A 21,654-nucleotide genomic window follows, 5' to 3' on the forward strand; every position below is an offset into this window, starting at 1 on the left:
GAATTTTCTATGATAAAAAGCCAACGGCATGACGTATCCCTTGCCCCTCCGCCTTCCGGGGCAGTAAGGCTCAGGAGGAAAGAGCCCTAGAGCTGCGACATTTCACACTTACACATGAAATACTGGAAGGCCTTGGACTTCACAAGGACATTAATTCCTATTTGAAGAGAAGAAATGTTAACAGTGAAATTTTCACATATAAGTACAGACATAATCACCAACCACATATGTCATGCATGTAAGCAAATGGGGTGTTTTATGTCCAGGGTATGAAAAAGGAAAGGCCTGTTCTCAGAGGAATGCCCATTCTTATACCCCCGGACAACATTGCATTGGCAACAGCCACTCTGGGAAGAGCCTGGGCAACCTGGAGCCGTGACAGAGCAGAAGAAGGTTTTGCTGGCCGCCCCTGAAACTTCAAGTTTGCTCCTGGCCTAGACCCGGCACTGTTTACTCATCTACTTGAATAACTATCTTCCCAGTGGAATGGAAAACTCACTAAAGAACATGGAATAGTAATAGCTGTGCTCAAAGTTCTATCCTATCTTGGGAGAAATCCCAAAATAGGATATACCATTTTAACTCTTTTTTTTTTTGCCACATTGAGCAGCATGGGGAACTTCCCCAACCAGGGACAGAACCTGTGCCCCCTGCATTGGAAGCACAGCATCTTAACCACTGGACCGCCAGGGGAATCTGGCCATTTTAACTCTTGTTCAAAACAGTTGAACTGTAACCCCTGTGAGCTAAGCATATCCTGTGTGGAACTTCAAAACTGGCATGAAACTCAGGGAAAACTACTAGGTAAATAATACTTAGTGGTGGACTCAGATGTTAAAATTTTTAATTTTATATGATACAAGTGTCACTATGAGATCAGATACACTAACTATGTATCCTGATACAGGAGGAAGGTAAAAACTCTATTATTAGGTAAAAAGGTATGTTTCACAACAGAATGTACAATGTAATTCCCTCTACTGTTTTTTAAAAGGCACAGAAAATAACCCGTAACAAAAGAAAACACATCAGAAAATTAATACTGATTATTTCTGTGTGGGAGACTTTTCTTTTCTTCTAATTATCTAACTTTGTATCCATTTTCTTCAATGAATTACTATTCATTATTCAATGGTTATTCAATGAATAATCATTGAATGATATAGTTCAATGTTGATTGAATTAATCAATAATAGTTCAAAAAATAATGCACTATTATTTTTTGTTTGGTTTTTATGTTACGGATTTCCCTCCCTAGTCCAATACTAATTCTCTGCTGGGGTCATCACACTTTCTTTTACACACACAGACAGTTCATATGCACGTGCATACACACACACTCTAGTCATGTTCTTTAAATGCTCATCGGTGGCCTCTGGAAACCTCCATTCGTCCCCAGCTGTCAGGACGCCATGTTCAGGTCAGCCTTACCCTTGAAGATGAGGAATGCTGTCCTGGGAAGCTCATCAAACCAGTGCTCTCTATTTCTCTTTGCCTGAGTGAGGAACAGGGCCGTGGGAGAGAGGAAGTTAGGACCAGGGACAGGAACCCAGCCCTGGGGGCCAGGGTGCTGCTTTCCCTTCCTGCTCTCTGACTAACTCAGGAAACCATGAAAATACTTGGTGTCTACAGAACCACCAAGCCAGCTGAGATCTGCTGACCTTTTCAGTGTGCTGTGCACTGGCATTATTTTCACATGATCCTGAAAATAACACAGTAGGGTAGGACTCTCATGACCCCATTTCCCAGGTGAGACAAGCCTTGGAAAGGTTCCATAACCTGCCGGATGTCACATGGTGACTAATGGGGTCTGAGACTCAGGGCTCTTAACCAGGATGGCACACGGCAGGTGCGGGCTGGGGGCCACCTGTTCTCTCTACAATGCACGGCGCCCAGCGGGGAGCTGGACCGGCCTCACCCCCCTCCCATGGAACCGTCGGCCTGGTCCCTCCCCAGAGAGCACCCACCTTCCACTTCAAGGCAGCAACTTCATAAATATCATGAAAGTCCTTCAGGCTGTCATAAGCAACAAGAAAGGGCAAAAGAAAAAAAAAAAAATCAGGGCATGTTCCCACAGAGCTTCAGTGGTTCTCACACCTGCCTGCCTATGGTCACCTTCGAGAGGTGGAGGGGGTGACATCTGGGAGTCCCAGCCTGTTGGGGCCCAGGGGACGGGTAGCTGCTGGCTTTTCATCTCCTCCTTCCCCCAGACTATTGATACTTCATCCACTCAGTCTACACTGACTACCACTGGCTTGGGTCCCCCAGAGATCCAGGACTAACTAGAACAACGAGGGCCAAGAGGTCAGCCCAGACTGAGCTCTCTCGCCCTCATCTCTACAGCAGGCCTGCTGCTTCTCAAGTCGAAAAGAAAAGGGTTTTGGTCATCAGCAGTCAGAAGACCAAGACTGACCATGGAGAGCTCGCGGCCCGTTCTCTGAGGCTATGCCAGGGCTGTGTGTTTGTGTGGGTTGTTCACGTTGCTCTGTGGATCCGTTCACATGCAACCACCCCAGCTAGCTCATGGATTGAGGTGAGCAGCTGGGCCAGTCCATTCCACGAGCCAATACATTCCTTTCTTGTGAATTTAAATCGGACGTGGGTTGGACTTTGTCATTTATAAAAAGAATCCTGAACAATAGGGTCTATGTACGTTAAAAGCTCTGCAAAGAAAACCAAGTCTCTAAGAGCCTCTTTGCCTGCCCAGCTGCCCCAGGGCCTCTTGTCAATGCCTCGTTCGGCTATATTGCACCCACTTGGGATCCCTCTCACCTGAGCAGAGGCGTGTTGCTCTGATTCAGGGCTTTGAATGTGAGATAGCGCTCCCCCGCGCTCATCCGGGGCTTGTAGAAGCGCATCAGGCCTTCAAACTGCTTATAGGAGATGCCGGCGGGCCTCTGGGGGGAGAGGGAAGACGGCCACGTGGAACACGGGAAAGCACTGAGCCCAGCTGCCCCTTCCCTCGGGGGGAGCCATGCCCGATGTCCCGCATCACGTGGGATCCCAGGGCGACCTGCTCTCTCTTGTTCTCCCAAGGGCAGGACCCCTGGGTTCTGAAGCTGCTGGCCCTTCCATGCTTAGGAGATGTTGGGGGGTGGGGTGGGGAGGTGAGGGAGGAAGGGCAGCAGAACAGGGACCAACCCCCCTCCCTGGCTCAGCCCCCAGCCCCCCCTACCCGCTGGCTGACGAGCAGGCAGTAGGCATGCTGGATGGCGGTTCGCTTGTGTAGTAGCAAAGACTTGAACTTGTGTTTCTCGATGTCATTGAAGGTGTCAAATACCACGGCCAGGAGCTGAGAGAGAAGAGCGGAGACCTGGTACCCATGCCGGCTGGGTCTCAGGGAGCTAGGCAACGGTTCCCCAGGCTCCAGAGGGTGCTCTTCCAGCCACCCCAGAAAGAGGGGTTGAGAAGAGCCTCTCCCATGTCCAGGTGGTGTAGGAAGTTCATCTCCAAGTCTTATGAGAGGAAGGTCATTCATTGCCGCTTGTAAATTTCCCCTCTACAGATTCGTGAAAACACTATTACATTTTCCCCCGGTTTTTCTTCTCTGCCTGTAGCTCATCCCTGGCTGGGCAGTTTTGTAAGGGGAGAGAAGCCGCGAGGGGAACACGCTGGGGCTTTTGCCCCATTCAGCTCTGTGTGATGGCCGGGCAGGCTGTGTGTCTGTCCTGTGCCCTCCCAGCCCGAGCAGGGAAGGACATCGCTGTCCCTTCCTCCCCTGAACCCGTGTTCCTTCTCCTGCTGAGTCTGTGTGGCCCCAGAAATGAGGGGCAAGAGGTGGCCTGCTCCTAAGGGCACAAGGTTCTGGAATTGCCCAGTTTCAAAGTCAGCATGTGGACAAAGCCTGCGTTATCAGAGGGCAATGGGAGGGCAGGAACAGAATTTGAAAGAAGCCTTTTTGAGAACACTTTCTTTCAAAAATATTTTGAGAGGAACTCTCTTTGCCTTTCCATCCCTTCAAACTGGCCTGCCACATTTCCCTTTAGATCAAGGGAGTCAGCAAACATTTTCTGTAAAGGGCCAGAGAGCAAATATGTTAGGTTCTGTAGGCAAGATGGTCTCTGTAGAAATCACTCAACCCTGCAGCTGTAGCATGAAAGCAGTCATAGGCTATATGCAAATGAATGGGCATGGCAATGTGCCAATAAAACTTTATTGACAAAAACAGGTGGTGCGCCATGTTTGGGCCCCAAAGGCTGACTCATGCCCTGTATTTTCACAGTTCTAAATACCTGTTAAAACAAATAATTACACATAACACTATTTTTAGGATTCTAAACTAACAACAGTACAAAAGAACTCGAAGATATACAAATAGATATCCAACATACCTATTTTGGGTTTTGAGAAATTAAAAAAAGAAAATATTTTCCTGTTTAAGACATCACATTTTAAGGCGATTTCACAAGTCCACCCCCAGAGAAAGTGTTTTCCATTTCTATACTGGGCCTGACTGTGGTGACTGGTGTGAGGATGCTCATCAGAAGTATAAAAATAAATGCAAGACTTGGTAAGTCCTCTTCCTTATAATTCTGGCATTCATGTGGTCTCAGCACTAGCCTGATGGTCTGGTCTGGGAGGAGGCGATCTGCTGATGGCAGGAACACTCTTGGTGGCCAGTCGAGCCTCCAAAAACACCTCCAAAGTTCCCAGTGTGCATGGGGACTGCACATTCTCCTTAAAGGAGCGTGTTCTGTTTGGGGTTTCCCAGAGGTTCATAATAAATGGGGTAGAAATACACAGGACATTCCTGGCATGTGGGTGCAGTGGGATGAGGTGGTTAGCAGCAGGGCTCTGGAATCAGACCAGCTCACCTGAGCTGCAGGCGAGGGCAACTCACCCTGTCCGTCTGATCCTCAGTTTCCTCAACTGTAAATTGAGAATCGTAATAAGGCATCTAGGGTTTGAGTGTTAAATTATTTAACCCCTATCCACAAATCATTTGGCATAGTGCCTGACTAAGGCTTCATAAGTGCCAGCTTTTCCAGTTATTATATGCTTGCCCTGAGAAGGCAAAGGTTCCAGGGTAGTTTTGGTTTAAACTCTAGCTCTGGGACTTCCTTGGTGGTCCGGTGGTTAAGACTCTGTGCTCCTAACGCAGGGGGCCTGGGTATGATCCCTGGTCAGGAAACTAGATCCCGCATGCCACAACTCAAGATCCCACACGCTGAAATGAAGACCCACCCAGTGCAGTCAAACAAATGAATGAACGAATGACGAGTTCTAGCATTGTCAGCAGCAGCAGCACTAACCCAGAGAGGCTAGTTACTCCTGGTAACCAGCTGCACTCAAGTCCTAGTCACAGCACACCTGACTAGGGTCTAGGACTTCCTTCCCCTATGCTCCACCCTGGGAGGCAGATGGCCACCCCTACTTTATCCCCACAATGCCCAGCATGGCGTGGGCTGGGGCTGGTCCACAGAATACAAGCCAAGGCCACTCACCAGGTTCATGATAAAGTACAGCTCGATGGAGAGGTACACGATGAAGAAGACGCAGGACCAGGGGTTCCGGGAGTAGGAGGGCATCATCACATCTGGGAAGCTGTATTTGCAGAGTGTTACCTGCAACGCCCATGTCTGCCAGTCTCTGCTTTCTCTGAGGACATCCCTCTTTCTTCCTTCCCCCCCCGCCCCTCCCCTACTCTCAGCTCACCAGGCCACTCCCATCCCTCATGGTGGCCCTGAGCACCTGTCGGAGCCAAGACGTGGAATACCATTGGCTGAAAAGAGGAGACGACCCTGGGCACTACCAGAGGGCAGGCAGAAGTCAAAGCAGAGCCCAAACTTACTTGGCGGTGGTCAGAAGGACAAACAGACTGACGATGCTATTCTCCAGGGTGCTGAAGTACTGTGGGGACAGGAGGGCCAGAGGACACGTGGGTGCCAGGTCACCCATGTGCGAGGGCACACACCACCGGGAACAGGCTGTGTGCAGTGGGTCATCTCCAGAGCCCTGTCCTCCCCCACCCCACCCACCCACTCCTTCCTCCTCCTGCAGGATCCCTGAAGGATGGCAGAAGAACAAGCAAACTCGGGAGTCCAAGGCCTCCTCCTTCCTGAGCTCAATGCTTCTGGCAGAAGCAGACACCTGGCCTTGGGACTTGTCTCCCAGAGAATCACATGTTTTGCACAATGAGCTGGGCTCTCCTCCACCAAATGTTTCAGTGTTCCAGATCTGATCCTGGAAACAGCCCTCTCAAGGATGGGACAGGGGATCCCCTTGGTGCTCGAAGAAGGAAATGAACGTTCAGGTGCCATAAGCGATGATGAGAAACCAAGCAGATGCCGGCATCCCTTCCTAATACGGCCAACAGGGGTCAGTCCAGCCACCTGGCCTCAAGTGAAAAGGCCCCACATACAGAAAGACACAGACAAATGTGTTGATTACTTACAGGGTCTGAAGGATTAGGGGAGAATAAGTAGAAACCTAGAAGAAGGTGGTGGGAAACATAGGTTAGAGCAGAAGTCTCAAACCCAGATGTTAAAAAGCCTGGACAAATATTAATAAATGTAAATGAGCGCAGTGGGCAGAGGGAAAGCATAGGGAGTGGTGGGGACCACGGCAGAGCACAATGCATGCTCTGTCTGAAGGCACCAGGTAACTGCTGCCATTCGGGCATGTGATCCAAGTACCATCGAAGCTATTATTAAAAAAGGCTAGTTGGGGACCTTCCTGGTGGTCCAGCGGTTAGGACTCTGTGCTTCCTTGCCCCTGTGCAAGGGGCTGGGGTTTGATCCCTGGTCAGGGAACTAAGACCCCACATGCTGTACAACACAGCCAAAGAAAAACAAAGGCTGGATGTACAACACAGTGACTCTAGTTAATGATTCTGTATTGTGTGTTGAAATTTGCTAGGAGAGTAGATCTTAAAAGTTCTCATTAGAAGGAAAAAAAACTATATATAAAGATGATGTTAGTTAACCTTATTATAAGGATCATTCTGCAGTAAGTACATATCATTATGCTGTACACCTAAAACTAATACAGTGTTATGTCAATTACATGTCAATTAAAAAAAAAAAATGAAGTTTAAAATTTAAAATTTTAAGGCTGGAAATCTGTATTTTCATGTTAAAAAATCTAGTTTTAAAAATGCTAGCTCAAGGGACTTCCCTGGTGGTCCAGTGGCTAAGATTCTGAGCTCCCAATGCATGGGGCCAGGTTGGATCCCTAGTCAGGGAACTAGATCCCACATGCTGCAACTAAGACTTGGCACAGCCAAATAGATAAATATTTAAAAAAATAAATATTAAATTAAAATTAACTTTTTTTTTTAAAGACTTCACCTGCCAGTGGAAGAGGTGCAGGTTCAATCCCGTCAGGAAGCTAAGATCCCACATATCTCGTGCCCAAAACACCAAAAAATGTAAACCGAAGCAATGTTGTAACAAATTCAATAAAGCCTTTAAAAAATGGTCCACATCAAAAAAATCTTAAAAAAATAACATAACATAAAATGCTGGCTCAACACTTTCAGACCAAACAAAACTCATCTGTAGGCTGGATTGGGAACCCAGACTGCTGGTTTGCAATCTTTGGTTTTGAGAACATGACAGCCAAGTAACAACTTCAAAGGGACCCCACTGTTCTCCTGCAGCTGAGGGTCGAAGGTGGGGGCACCATTAATTTCCTCCCTCTTGGAATGGGCTATTCCCCTGAGTCCTTGAAATCCTGAAACTCTGCCCCTAGGGGAAGTCAGCCCCTCAGAACACCAAGGAAATTCTATCCAGAGAGGGGTGGGGTAGGTGAGAGTCAATGGCTCGGGGGACAGAGTGGTCACGAGGGCCCAGGGGTTTCAGCACTGGCGGGGGCCTTAGAGTCAGGGCCCCCTGGTTCCACCGTCTCTGTCATCTGAGCACCAGGGAAGGGACCTCGGGCTTCCCTGCCATGTTCTGAGACGGCCACTGTCTAAAGCCCATGTCTGAATGTGGGAGTCACATCAAAACTTGATCTTACCTGAAGAGGCAAGGCCTCCTCAGCATTAGAAAGGGCGTGACCTTGCTTTAACACCTAGTGAAGCTGAACTATGTTGACCCTAAGGTCTCAGGCATATGCTGTAGAGAAACTCCCCTGTGTGCATGCTGGGAAAGGCAGGAGAATGTTCACAGCAACGTGATCTGAGATAGAGGAAAATGCCCACCAACGGAGGAAGTGATAAATAAACGTGGGTATATTCACATAATGGATCACGACACTGCAGTGAAAATGAATGGCCTACATCTCCAAGCATCAGCGTGAATAAAGGCTGGGGGCACCCCCTGGGAGCAAAGGGGAACTGAGATCAAGAAAGGTTACAAAGGTGACTTCTACTTCCCCCCTCCAATACCGCATTTCCTAAGCTGGAGTCCACAAGTGTTTCTATTGTTCTGAAAACATTCCTGAATTTCTAAAACCATCAAAGTGCCCTTTTTCTCAAGTGCTTGCGTACTGAGGCTCAGGAAAAAACTCACCGAGGATGGCGAAAATGATCATGAAGAAGAGGAGAAGCAGGAGGATGTCCATGAAGGGTGGCAGGGACTGAAACATCTGACGCAGGTTGCTGGGGAGACAGATAGGGCCAGGAAGGGTGAGGGGCGGTGGGCAGCGGGCTGGGGCCCAGGGGGTACGGTCTGGGACTCCTCAGTGAGGGACTCCCTTGTTGACATGGGGGCCTGGTGCTCCCGACTCCTGGAACACTAAATCCCATCGCACCCTGGCTTGTGACATCACGCCCAGTGATCTCCTAGGACTTCCACTCAGGGGGTGACAGGGAAAGAACCAGGGCAGGCGTGGAGCTTACTGAGCCCAAGCAGGCAAGTGCCTGCAAGGGATGGAGCAGGCAGGCCAAGGCCGGGTGCATGCATGGCCTCAGTGCCAAGGTCAGTCTGCACGGGATGCGGGAACACATTTCAGGGCCACTCAGTCTGAGGACATGTGTCTCCGGTTTTGTGGACAGGGAATCAAGAGTGACCCCATGGGCTTCCCTGGTGGGCTCAGATGGTAAAACGTCTGCCTGCAAGGCAGGAGACCCGGGTTTGATCCCTGGGTCCGGAAGATCCCCTGGAGAAGGAAATGGCAACCCACTCTAGGCAACCCACTCTTGCCTGGAAAATTCCATGGACGGAGGAGCCTGGTAGGCTGTAGTCCATGGGATCTCAAAGAGTCGGACATGACTGAGAAACTTCGCCAAGAGTGAACGGCTAGCCTGCTCTCATTCACAGGACCCCAGCCAAGACATTTTCTAGATGGACTCTCAAAACTCAGTCCGGGGCTTTCTTGTGGCTCAGTGGTGAAGAATCCACTTGCCAATGCAGGGGACATGGGTTTGATCCCTAGTCTGGGAAGATCCTCCATGCCTCAGAGCAACTAAGCCTGTGCACCACAACTATTGAGCCTGTGCTCTAGAGCTGGAAAGCCACAACTACTGAAGCCTGAGTGCCTAGAGCCCATGCTCTGCAACAAGAGAAGCCACCGCAATGAGAAGCCCTCGCACTGCATCTACAGAAAAGCCTGTGCAGCAATGAAGACCCAGCACCGACAAAAATAAATAAATAAATAAATAAATACAATCTTTAAAAAAAAACAAAACCTCAGCTTGAACTTAGATCAATGGCCTATTTTGAGTTCAGTCCCAGGGGAGGTGTCAGGCCCGCCTGCTGAGTTGCGTGGACTTCGCTGAGTTCCTGCTGCAGGCTGTGTTTGTGCAGATACTGTGCCGGGAGCCCCAGAGAAGCACAGATAATGATGGGAGAGCGCCCTGGACCCAGAGTCCGGAGACCTGAACTGCAGCGGGAGGACCACCCTCCTCTCTGTGGGGGTCGAGTGGCAGAGGGAAGTGATCAGGACTGTGACTTAGCCAAGTGCAGGAGGGACCTTATCGCTAGGTGACTCACTGGCTCCTGCTCCACCACAGGCCCAGGGGACGGGGCCGGGCCGGGCCGGGCCGGGCTGTGAGAGCGCCTGAGTGAGAAGCTCCTCCCCAGGCCTTACCGCCGGACCCCGCCGCAGTACCGACAGTCCACCAGGAAGATGCAGCGCAGCGCCCGGGTCACCCGCACGTGCGACGTCTGCCGTACCAACACCACGATGGCCTCCACGAACTGCACCACCAGCACGGAGGTCTGGGGGAGGCCGGGCACGGCACACTGTCAGCCCCTGCGCCCCAGCCCCTCCTGTACACCCCAGACAGAGGGCCGGCTAGATACTGGCCCTCCCCCAGCCCTCCCCATCCCCGAGGGGAGTCCGGAGAAGCCCTTCCCTCGCCCTCTCTCACCTCCCCCAACTTCAGGCAGGCCCCAGAGAGAAGTCCACCAGCTGCTGGCCCAGGAGAACAAGCTCCAGGGCAATTGATGCTCCCAGCAGCTCATCAGAGGGTACCCGCTGAACAAAACCACCACTCCGCAGGCTGCAGCCACCCACCCCCTGGTTCTAGCTACTCCCTGAGGGCCCCTGGGGTTTTCGGCATGTCCTGGTCTCCAATTCCTTGGGCACATCCTCCCCGTCAAGTGTGTGTGCTTCTGACACTGCTAAATACCACTCTGACATCCCAACTTATGCCTCTCTCTGCTACAGAGAAAGCGGACAAATAGGCACAGACTGGCATGGGTGTGGAGGCCACGCCAGGCTAGTTTGGAATCCCAGCTCTCTAGGATTCAGATCCCATTCTTTTGCAACTGGCTGGAGGTAAACTAGGAATAGTAACATATTTCCCACAAAGGTCACCATGCTGGTGCTTGGCCTGAACTAAATACTGGATCATGTTAGCTACCGTTAGCACCACTGTGACACCCAGAGCAAAGCTGGAAGCATGGTAAGGTCCGGGACCCAGAGTTACACTTCGCAGCACATGACTAGGCCCATGGGGGATTTGCAGTTGAACTGACGATACAGGCTTGAAGTTGACAAGGAAATGCTGGAGAGAGATGGACACATCACCTTGACCATGGTCCTTTTGTGCCGGATGAAGGTGTGAAGGCCCAGCCACCGCAACTTCATGCAGAGTTCAAACACGACCACCACCAGGGCGAACAGCTCCAGGGTTGCATGGACCTGCAGCCAAAGGGTGTGAAGGAAACACAGTGTCATCAGCCACTCCCAGGCCTGAGCAGTGAGCACACCTGCTGGCTTTTCTTTGGAGACAGTGGGCGGGACTGCTAATCAGGTATGCTGTTCACCTGGAGCCAAAGCGTGGCCACGGGTCCTAAGTGAGGCAGTCAAGGGCGTCCCCCGCGGCTCCTCGGAAGTTACAAGGGAGCAGAATCCCAGGGAGACTGGCGGTGGTGCATTCCCTTGGGCGGGGACCCCAGGAAGACTGGTGAGCCAGTTACTCCCGGGGCCTCCCCGTTTGAAATCCGTGGGGTGTCTCCCCTCCCAGAATGTTCCCTTTCAGGCTTGAGTTACTCTGCCCACCCCCCACACCCCCCCACCCCCGACACCCTCAGAGAGCCTCGGCTCGCGGCCACCCGGACACTCACGTAAATGCCCAGCCGGAGAGCGGGGACGGCGGGAGCCTCGCACAGGGAGAGCAGCAGCAGGAGCAAGGCCGCGGACAGCTCCATCAGGTAGAAGAGGTGGTTGTGTGCGAAGAGGTAGGCCGCCAGCGCTTTGGCGTTCTTGGGGTGGGTGAAGAACTTGTCGTTATTCTCGCCTTCCTGAAAGAGCGAGAGTCGAGGTGGTGCGTGCGCTGCGCGAAGCAGGGCGCCTGGGATGCAAAAGCGGCAGGGGATGTGGGATGCGCGGTAGGCGGGGAATAGGGCGGGCCCTTGGCAGGTGGGTGGAGCTTCAGGCCAGAGAGGACGGAAAATTGAGTCTATCTTCACAGTTTAGCTTCCCTGGTGACTTAGAGGGTAAAGCATCTGCCTACAATGCGGGAGATCCCGGTTCGATCCCTGGGTCGGGAAGATCCCCTAGAGAAGGAAATGGCAACCCACTCCAGTACTCTTGCCTGGAAAATCCCATGGATGGAGGAGCCTGGTAGACTACAGTCTATGGGGTCGCAAAGAGTCGGACACGACTGAGTGACTTCACTTTCACTTTCACAGCTTAGCACACCGGTCAGGTCTCGCCCTTGCCGCTGATGGGGCTCCAAAGACTTGCTTCTTTCCAAAACTACTCGGAGGAATAAAAGTATAAAACGCCCAAGAGATCAAAGAGAAGCGGACGCATCTGGTCCCTTCTGAGACCAAAGTCTCACTCTCAGGTGTGGGATGTTAAGTGCTCGGGGTCTGGGGTAAACTAGCCACGGCTGTGTCCTGGCTCCGCCCCTCTTCTCCCTGGGTAACATGGAAACTGTTCTTTCACCTTTACAACCATCCATGGGTTAACGATCGTACTTACTCCCAGGGCTCTTAGGGCAGCGTCTGGCACACGGAAAGCTCCCTGAAGAGGTGACCTGTTATTATTTACTTTAAGCTAGTAACATTAAGAGGAAAGCTGGAGGGTCCTTTTGTCAGAATCCCGCTTTACTCAGCTTTCCCCATCCCACTTAATTTTTTTATGAGTTTTTGTAAGTGGGACCATTTTTAAAGTTTTTGTTGAATTTGTTACAATATTGCTTCTGTATTATGTGGGTTTTTGTTTTTGTTTTTTTTTTTTTTTGCTTTTTGACCATGAGGCATATGGGATCTTGGCTCGCCAGCTAGGGGTGGAATCTGCACCCCCTACATTGTAAGGCAAAGTCTTCTTAACTACTGGACCAAGAGCAAAGTCCCCCCACTTCTTAACTGACTCTATTTCCACCTAATTTCCTCACCCCTTGATGCTTTCACCTCAACAGTAATGAGACAGCGGCTGACCCCCACTGAGTGCCCTCCACTGAGCCCTGACACTCCTTTTAGTCCTGACAATTTGCCTTCCAGGCAAGTGCTTCTATTTCTTCTCATTTGATAGCAATGACAGGGAACTTCAGTAGCACCCAAGCTCATAGAGCCAGGCAGCCTGATTCCAGCAGCCCTGGTCTACCTATTCTTGGCCTCCTGCTGACGATGCAAAAAACAAATGAAGGAGCCTGGGGAACGGTCCACTTGAGAATACAAGTCGATGACCCTCCCTGTTAGGATCAGCCTTCTGGGGGAGATAGGGGATCTTCACTGCCTCTCTGGGGTTGGTGGGCACAGGTATAAGTAAGAGAGGCCCACCTCATCAACTTCATCACCTCGGTACCCCATCCAGCAGCCTACACATAGACTGCATTTACTTTCCACGCATCGCCTTGCTTCAGTGCTTCTCAACTGGAGGCAGTGTTGACCACCTGCCCTCCCCTGACTCCACCCCAGGGCTGGAGACACGTGTAGTTGCCGGCATCCAGAGGGTTAGTTCCAGGGATGCTGCTAAACCTGCTAAAATGCACAGGGCAGCCCCTCACAACAAAGAATTATCCGGTCCCAAACACCAATGCTGCTGAATCAGGAGAACCTGTCTCATTCACACTCAGCACAAACACTCAGAATAGAGGCTCTTGCCCTTGGCTCCAATCTCTAGAGAAGAAAAGGGTCAGAACCCCAGAAGGGATACCCAGAGCCTTTCCAAAAGCATTCCGGGTGTTCTGGAATGCAGGCAGACCTTCAACTATTCCAATATTTGGCTCTTCTGGGATGAGGCCACATGCAACCATCCTCATAAACCCTTATTCCAGCAAAAGTGAAACTAACACATGCATGCCTGGTGATTCCTGCAGAAGTTGCAAAGCCAGGCTAACAGGAAGAAGTGTCTCTGGACCCAGAGGTGGCACATGGTGCCATGGAAGGAGATTTGGCCAGCAGGCTCCTGTGCTGGAGGTGGCTTCAGCTCCCCAAGCTTGTTACAGAGAACTGGGAGAGCAAGAGATATAGTCAAGACCTCAGCTGGCACAGTGCCTGGTGCACACAGTGGGTGTTTAATAGATGTTTGATAAGATGAAGCATTTCTGCAAGAGATCATTCTCCAAACGCCTGCCCAGCCCGAGGACTGTCCAGTAGCTGGGAGGTGGTTGGGAGCTCTGACCTTGGCTGTGGTTTGCAGCGGAACTTCAAGCGAGTCACTTCCCTGAAGCCAGATACATCACTATCCTCATGATCAAAAAAAAAAAAAAAAAGGCAAACCACAGACTCAACAGGGCAGGGAACAAACATCCTGGAAGTCACACGGAGGGCAAGCTGGGCAAGCCTTGCTCCCCATCCTGTGATCTGTGCCGGGCTGTGGTTTTCAACACCACTGCCCTGGCCACAAGGGTCACACATGGTTGCCTGGGAAGCTTCTGGCTTGGATTTCTAGAAAATGCAATTCTCGGGTAATTTCTTCCAATAAGTAGCCAAGGATGAAGGTCTGGGGCGAGGAAACCACTGACATAGAGCTCTCAGATCTGACCTCGGAGACTTGGAATTACCCCAGGGCAGATGGAAGATGAGGCCTCCCCCAGCAAGGATGGAGTGAAATAGGATCTGAGTCTCTGTCCTGACCCAGATGCTAAGGCTTCCCAGGTAGTGCAGTGGTAAAGAATCCACCTGCCAATGTCGGAGATGCAAAAAAACGTGGGTTCGATCCCTGGGTTGGGAAGATTCCCTGGAGGAGGAAATGGCAACCCACTCCAGTGGGTTTTCTTGCCTGAAAAATCCCAAAGACAGAGGAGCCTGGTGGGCTACAGTCCATGGGGTCGCAAAGAGTCAGACACGACTGAGCATGCATGCACTAAGGAGAACACTGGCCTTATTTCCTAGCTGCTGATCACGAACTAGGAAATTTATGATTAGGAAAAATAAGAAGGCAGGCTGGTTGTACGTGACTTCCAGGCCTTTAATCTCTGCTCCCTGGGGCAGAAGTCCACACAGAAAACTAGGACAGTCTTGGAGGCAGCAGGAGCTCCAAGCACACAGCTCCTGTGGGTGAGTGAGTTAACAGGTAAATTTTAGGAAGAGAGGAAACTGCAGGCACCAGATAGCCTCAAAGCAGCGAGGGGCCAGTTACCCAAGCACACCAAGAGCCTGGCTCAGGGGCCGTGCTGCAGTCCATTGGCAAGTGCGAAAACAGCTATCAGACTCCCGCTAACACCATCCTCTACAGCCAGAAACTACTGTCCACGGGGATCCAAGTTCTGCTTTTAGTTTTAATTTTACAAGCGGATGCATTTTTTTTGTAAAAAAAAAAAAATTCAAGTAATACACAAAGTTATAAGGTAGTAAAAATTCCATCAGCCAAAAATAATCACCTTTAATATTCTGACAAATAACTTTCCAGATGTGAATGGGTATCTGTGCATACATAGACACATATTATATAAAATTATATATAACTTATATATTAAAAGTCACCATATGATACCTTCTGTTCTGTAACCTCTTTTCTCACAAAGACATGGCCCATTTTTGAGTGGATACATGGGGTCAGGTACAGAAATGTGGCAACCATGTAGAGAAGAATGAACATCATTTGGAGGCTGGATGGACACGGTTTAAATCTAAGCTTGGCAGTTTACTAGCTCGATGGCTTTGGACTACTAGCCCCTGGGAGTCTCAGGTGTATGAATTGGGAGATGACCAAACTGCTTGGTAAGATTGTTAGAAAGATCAGCAAGTACATATTTAACTTAGTCTTTTTTTGGTATATAGATTCATTTGTATTATTTTTTAGATTCCACTTAGAAGTTATATTTCTCTTTCTCTAGCTGACTTACTTCACTTAATATAATATTCTCTAGGTCCATCCACACTATGGCACATGGCAACATTTCATTCTTTATTATGGCTGAGTAATATTCCACTGCTCATATATGTGTATGTGTGTATTATATACCACATCTTAAATCAATTGTCTCTTGAGGGGCACTTGGGTTCTTGGGTTGTTTCCATGCCTTGGCTATTGTAAATAGTGCCACTATAAACACTGAGGCGCGTGTATCTTTTTGAATTAGAGGGTTTTTTTTTCCCAAATATACATCCAGGGGTAGGATTGCTGGGTCATATAGTAGCTCTATTTTTAGTTTTTTAAGACACTTCCATACTGTTTTCCTTAATGTCTGTACCAATTTACATTCCCACCAACAGTGTAGGAGAGTTCCCTTTCCTCCACACCCTCTCTAGCATTTATTATTTCATGATAGCCATTTTTATTACTAATGTTCTCACCTGCTTAAGGAAAGAAGGAACTGCCAAGCAGCGATTCTAATTCCGTATTCTGGCCTTTTATCTAGCACCTATTCAACCTTAGAGAGGGTGACAGCGTATAGGGTGACCCTGCCATGTCAACAGGCATGCCCAAGCTTGCTAAAATCTCCCTACAACATTTCTACTTAACCTGAATCATTTCTGCCTTAACCTGAATCAAAAAGCATTCCTTGAGGAGTACAGCCATAAAATGTGAAAAACACACAGACACCTGGACAGCTATCAAATAAGTATCTGAATTTCATTAAATCTTCTTTTAAAATAGCAAAGCAAATACTTACAAGGGAGAGCTGCTTCAAAGAAAAAAATGATTAGGGGAAAGTGATCATTCAAATGAACTCTAAGAAAAATCCCATTTCCTCACTCAAACTATAGTCAATGCTGAAATTTCAGCAGAAGCTGAAATCTTATAATGACAAAAATGACAAGATTAAGGTGAAAATGCCCTAGACAGTGAGATTAGCAGTTAACAGGCAATATTCCCTTTGGAGAGTATTCCATACTATATAGCAAGGGCCCTAAAAAAGGTTGATTCCTTCAACCCACTGATTCTCTTTCTTGGAGTGTTTCCTAATAAAATAATCCTTGATATTAAAGAGAAAAAGAAATAGCTGAAGACACAGATTGTCCTCATATTATAATTTATAACAGGGAAATGCATGATATACAATAAGGGAAATATAAAAAGAGAAAAGATCCAACTTTATCTGGATAGTTAATTCAGATACACTAACCAGACAGAATTATAAAGACTTTAAAATTAGCTTAGAAACAAACACCAAGCATGAAATAGCAAATGTGAAAGCAGCAGCAGGATGAACAGGAGGAAATAGACATCTCCAGACTCCTCACACTAAGTCAGCTGGATTCAGGAGGAAATAGACACCTCCAGACTCCTCACACTAAGTCAGCTGGATTCAGTAGATAAAAGAAGAATTCCCTGCCGAGAACCGGCCTCTCCAGAAGAGGGAGCAGGGCAGGGGGAGGTCAAATGGACAGACCAGGGGAACCTGGGGGCAGGCAGGGCCACACACTGGGGTCCTGGGAACAAGCCCACAGGCACAGTCAGGTTGGCTCTCCCAGCCTGATCTTATGAAATGAGAAGCTCACACACGGAGCAGTAAAAGCCAGAACTGAATTTCTGGGCATGCGTCCAACAGAGCCTGGCTCCCCGTCTCCAGCAACACGTGGCAAGAAGGCCAGGTGCTGCCCGGGAGATACTCACCTGGAGGTAGATGGCTGCCTCTTGATAATTCATCTCCCAGTCATGTCCGGTGGGGCTAGAGGGGGAGTTCTCGCCCTCTAAGCTCAGACTGGGGGCCTGGGAGTCGTGGACGGTATATTTGCCTCCATCTGCAAGAGGAGATTCACTTACAACCCAGGTTTGAGAGTTTAAAAAGGCACCATTCACCAGACAGAAGGCTGGCAGTCACTCACATGCTCTCACTCATGTCCTATTATATAAGTCAACACCCCCTTGTATACACTTGGGCTTCCCTGGTGGCTTGGGTTCGATCCCTGGGTTGGAAAGATCCTCTGAAGGAGGGCATGGCAAACCACTCCAGTGTTCTTGCCTGGAGAATCCCCATGGTCAGAGGAGCCTGGCGGGCTAAAGTCCATGGGGTCGCAACCAGTCAGACACAACGGAGCAACTAAGCACACATAAGTCAACACACTATCCCATGTATTAGGTTGGCCAAAAAGGTTGTTCGGATAACATATTTCGGCAAAAACCAAACGACCTTTTTGGCCAACCCAATACTAAAGACAGCAAGAATAGTATGTCTAGCAAAAATGTTTTTCCTACATGGGTGGACCTGGAGGGTATTATGCTGAGTGAAATAAACCAGAGAGAAAGACAAATACTGTTACGAGATCACTTATGTATGGAATCAAACTAGAGGTTTCTATGGGGAGAGGGAAGGGGGAGGGGCAAAATAGGAGGAGGGGGTTAAGAGGCACAAACTACTATGTATAAAATAAATAAACTACAAGGATATATTGTGCAGCAAAGCAATATTTTATAATAACTATAAATGGAGCATAACCTTTAAAAATTTGTGAATTGCTATATTATACACCTGAAACATATAATGTTGTATATCAATCATACCTCAATTAGGTTTTTCTTTCTCTTGTTAAGTGAAAAAAGCAAGTATAAAAAAGTGCATACTCAATGCTATCATTTGTGTAAATAAGACAAAAAACAAGAAAGCACAGAGATATCTACTTATCTTAATGAAAGAAATTGGAAGAATAAATTAGAACTTGATGAAAATTGATTACCTACAAGTGATAGAGAGAACAGGGTAGAAGTCACTCAGAGGGAGTGATCTTTCTGATGACTTTTGACTTGTGGAAGCATGTTAATAAACTACCTTGTCAGAAAAATAGAAATAACTGGATTTGTTGCCTGGTGCAGGGTTATCCGTGGCTCTTCCCTGCCGAGACCCATGCCTTTTCCTTCTGGTAACTCGGTCCTGTCTGCCTTTGAAGAGTGTCCACGCCCTACTTTGTGCCCATATTCTTTGGCTCTGGCCAACTCCACCCCTGGCAGGTGATCCTGTGCAATGAGATCCCCTCAACACCCGCACCCCCAGTCCCACCCCAGACAGGTATTGGTTCAGCCAATGGTGCTGACCGAAGTCTAGCCAATGAGGGTGAACCTGGAACTTCTCCAGGACTAGTTTAGAAAGGGGTGTGTGTGTGTGTGGAGGGAGTCGGAGCTCTTTCCCTGTTGCTGCTGGAAGTTGCCTCTGCCACCAAGTGGGGAAGACCTGCCTGAGTTACAACCCCGGGATCGAGCTGTGCCTGAAATCTACCTCAGAGCATTTCCAAAATCTGAGTCCACAAAGATCCTTTTATACCTAAGCCTCTTTGAGTTGGGCTTGTCACAGCACTCAAGTATGTCCACTGATATATGCCATGGCACCAAGAAACAAGTCTCAGCTTTTTATTTTTTTAATTTTTTTTTTTTTTTTTTACTGTTTATTTATTTGGCTGCAATGGGTCTTAGTTGTGGCACTTGGTGTTTTTAGTTGTGCCATGTGGGATCACGTTCCCCAACCAGGGATGGAACCTGGGCCCCCTGCATTGGGAGTGAGGAGTCTTAGCCACTGGGCCACCAGGGAAGTCCCACGGATGGACATTTGGACCATTGCCAATGTTTGGCTATTTCAAATGAAGCTGTTATGAACATTCATGTACAGGACTTGGTATGGTGTGGGTGTTCATTTCTTGGGGGTAAATACCAAGAGGTGAAATAGCTAGATCACCCATTTAACTTCTTATGAAACGGCCAAACTGTTTTCCAAAGTGATTGTACCATTTTACATTCCCACTCGCAGTAAATGAGCTGGGTCTTCCACTTCCTCAGCACCAATTGATACGCTCACTGCTTGTAGTCTTAATTATCCTAAAATGTTGTGATGGTACTGCATTGTTTTAATTCCAATACTTTTAATTTGCATTTCCCCAGAGACTAATAATGTTGAGCATCTTTCTGTATGCTTAGTTGCCCTTTGTACAACTTAATTTAAATGTCTCCAACTCTTACCTGTTCATTATGTTATTTTCTTCTTTTTTTAAATTTTGAGTCACATATATGCATATATATATATAATGCAATTTATAAATATACAAATCTTTGTCCCTGATCCAGTTTTTATTATTTCCTTGGATTAGTGATAATTGTAGCTTTTCCCATTCTTTTACTTTTAATCTTTTTTTTTTTTTTTTCAATGATGTTGTCATCCATATTCACCAGGATGCCTTTTTTGCTTTTCTTGTAAAGCTTTGCTATCTTCTCCACGGGCAGCCCATATTTCTCAGAGATCAATGCAGGAGACACAGGTTTCATCTCTGATCTGGGAAGATTCCACATGCCACGGAGGAACTAAGCCTGTGAGCTGCAACTATTGAGCCTGTGCTGTCGAGTCCAGGAACCACAAGTACTGAGCCCATGAGCTGCAACTACTGAAGCTTGAGAGCCTTAGAGCCAGAGGAAGCGGGGAGGGGAGCTGCTGCTGCTGCTAAGTCGCTTCAGTCGTGTCCAACTCTGTGAGACCCCATAGACGGCAGCCCACCAGGCTCCGCCGTCCCTGGGATTCTCCAGGCAAGAATACTGGAGTGGGTTGCCATTTCCTTCTCCATACTTTTAATCTTTTTGTGTCTTTATATTTAAACTTTGTTTCCTGTAGGCAGCATATAGTTTGGTCTTGCTTCTTTCCTCCAGTTTGAAAAACTCTGCCTTTTAACTGGAGTATTTAGACTATTTACATTTAATATAATTACTAATATTGTTACGCTTAAATATATCATCTTGCAATTTACTGCATATTTGTCCCATCCGTTCTTTGTTCGCCTGCCTTTCTTCTCCAAGACACTTCAATTAAGTACCTTCCTGAGGTCATGCAGTCGGTGAGAAGCAGGGCTTAGATACCAAACGAGGCTGGTTAGCTCCTAATTGGTAGGCTGCATGCCTCTCAAGGGGCTTCCCAGGTGGTGCTAGCAGTAAAAAACCCGCCTGCCAACGGAGGAGGTATAAGAGATTTCGATCCCTGGGTTGGAATGATCCCCTGGAGGAGGGCACAGCAGCCCACTCCGGTATTCTTGCCTGGAGAATTTCACAGACAGAGGAGCCTGGAGGGCTACAGTCCATAGGGTCACAAAGAGCCAGACATGACCGAAGCAACTTTGCACTCAAGAACTGGAAACCCAAAAAGGAGGACAAGGTATGGCCAAAAGGATTAAAAATATGGCAGCTGTTCCATCATATCTGACTGCAGCCAGCCCTTCTCATTCTGGTCCTGCTCTCCCAACACCAGGATCTCCTAACTCTGATCTCTGTGCCCATTTCTGAAAGAACTGAGCCCCAGGGGGAGACAGGAAAAGGTCAAAACCACCTTCTTCCACCCGCTTACATGGATTAGGGAAGCGTGAGTGCAAACATGACTCCCAAGCAGGAGAAAAACGCAGGGAGGCAGCTGGCGCTGGGATCTCAGGTGCCTATGCTGTGTCCTCCACGCCTGCCACACAGCATGGCAGAAGCCGGTGCCTGGGACACAGCAGTCCTAGGTAAAGAGCGGTGCTGGTGCAAGGTGGGTGGCAACGGCTGGCACAGATGGCAGGGGATATTAGTGCCACTTTCCCAGCCCGAGCTAGACATAAGCATCTGCATGAGTCCTTGCCTTGGAGATCCCCGGTGTGAACCTTCCCAGCCCTTCCTCTCATGTGTGTTGCGGGGGGGCCGGTATCAAAGCAAATTGAGCTACCCATGGGGCCAGCCCTGCCACAACTGGTGCAGAGCCCAGCCGCCCGGATCCTGCTGGTTACCAGAAGCCTTTCACCAAGGCTGCCGTGGTGCAAGGAAAGGGTGACAAGGGTCTTTCTTAGCACACGTCTCACCCCCACCCTAACGAACCTCAGCCCTACAAATCTATGTAGCCCAAACCTCACCAATTAGGCTTCTGCTGAAATAACACACTTCCAGGGCATATTCTGTGTGCCAGGCTACTCTCAGCATGATATATGTATC

At 48.7% G+C, this 21,654-nt stretch overlaps 1 protein-coding gene across 5 annotated transcripts in view; it reads right to left on the bottom strand.

Annotated features, from left to right (window-relative positions):
- TPCN1 (two pore segment channel 1) overlaps positions 1-21,654 on the bottom strand; it is a 60,929-nt gene that overhangs the window by 15,619 nt on the left and 23,656 nt on the right. For all 5 annotated transcript variants that reach the window (XM_081546373.1, XM_081546375.1, XM_081546370.1 and 2 more), the window contains 13 exons: positions 17,344-17,471; positions 11,457-11,633; positions 10,918-11,031; positions 9,973-10,103; positions 8,454-8,542; positions 6,395-6,429; positions 5,792-5,850; positions 5,445-5,544; positions 3,176-3,292; positions 2,773-2,897; positions 1,968-2,016; positions 1,432-1,495; positions 113-157 (listed from right to left, as the gene is read on the bottom strand). In XM_081546373.1, the coding sequence (XP_081402499.1) occupies positions 113-157; positions 1,432-1,495; positions 1,968-2,016; positions 2,773-2,897; positions 3,176-3,292; positions 5,445-5,544; positions 5,792-5,850; positions 6,395-6,429; positions 8,454-8,542; positions 9,973-10,103; positions 10,918-11,031; positions 11,457-11,633; positions 17,344-17,471 (1,233 nt within the window). The remainder of the gene's footprint in view (positions 1-112; positions 158-1,431; positions 1,496-1,967; positions 2,017-2,772; positions 2,898-3,175; positions 3,293-5,444; positions 5,545-5,791; positions 5,851-6,394; positions 6,430-8,453; positions 8,543-9,972; positions 10,104-10,917; positions 11,032-11,456; positions 11,634-17,343; positions 17,472-21,654) is intronic.

Source organism: Giraffa tippelskirchi, chromosome 11, assembly GCF_054371585.1.
Source record: "Giraffa tippelskirchi isolate mGirTip1 chromosome 11, T2T-mGirTip1v1.2.pri, whole genome shotgun sequence".
Classification (NCBI taxonomy): Eukaryota; Metazoa; Chordata; class Mammalia; order Artiodactyla; family Giraffidae; genus Giraffa; species Giraffa tippelskirchi.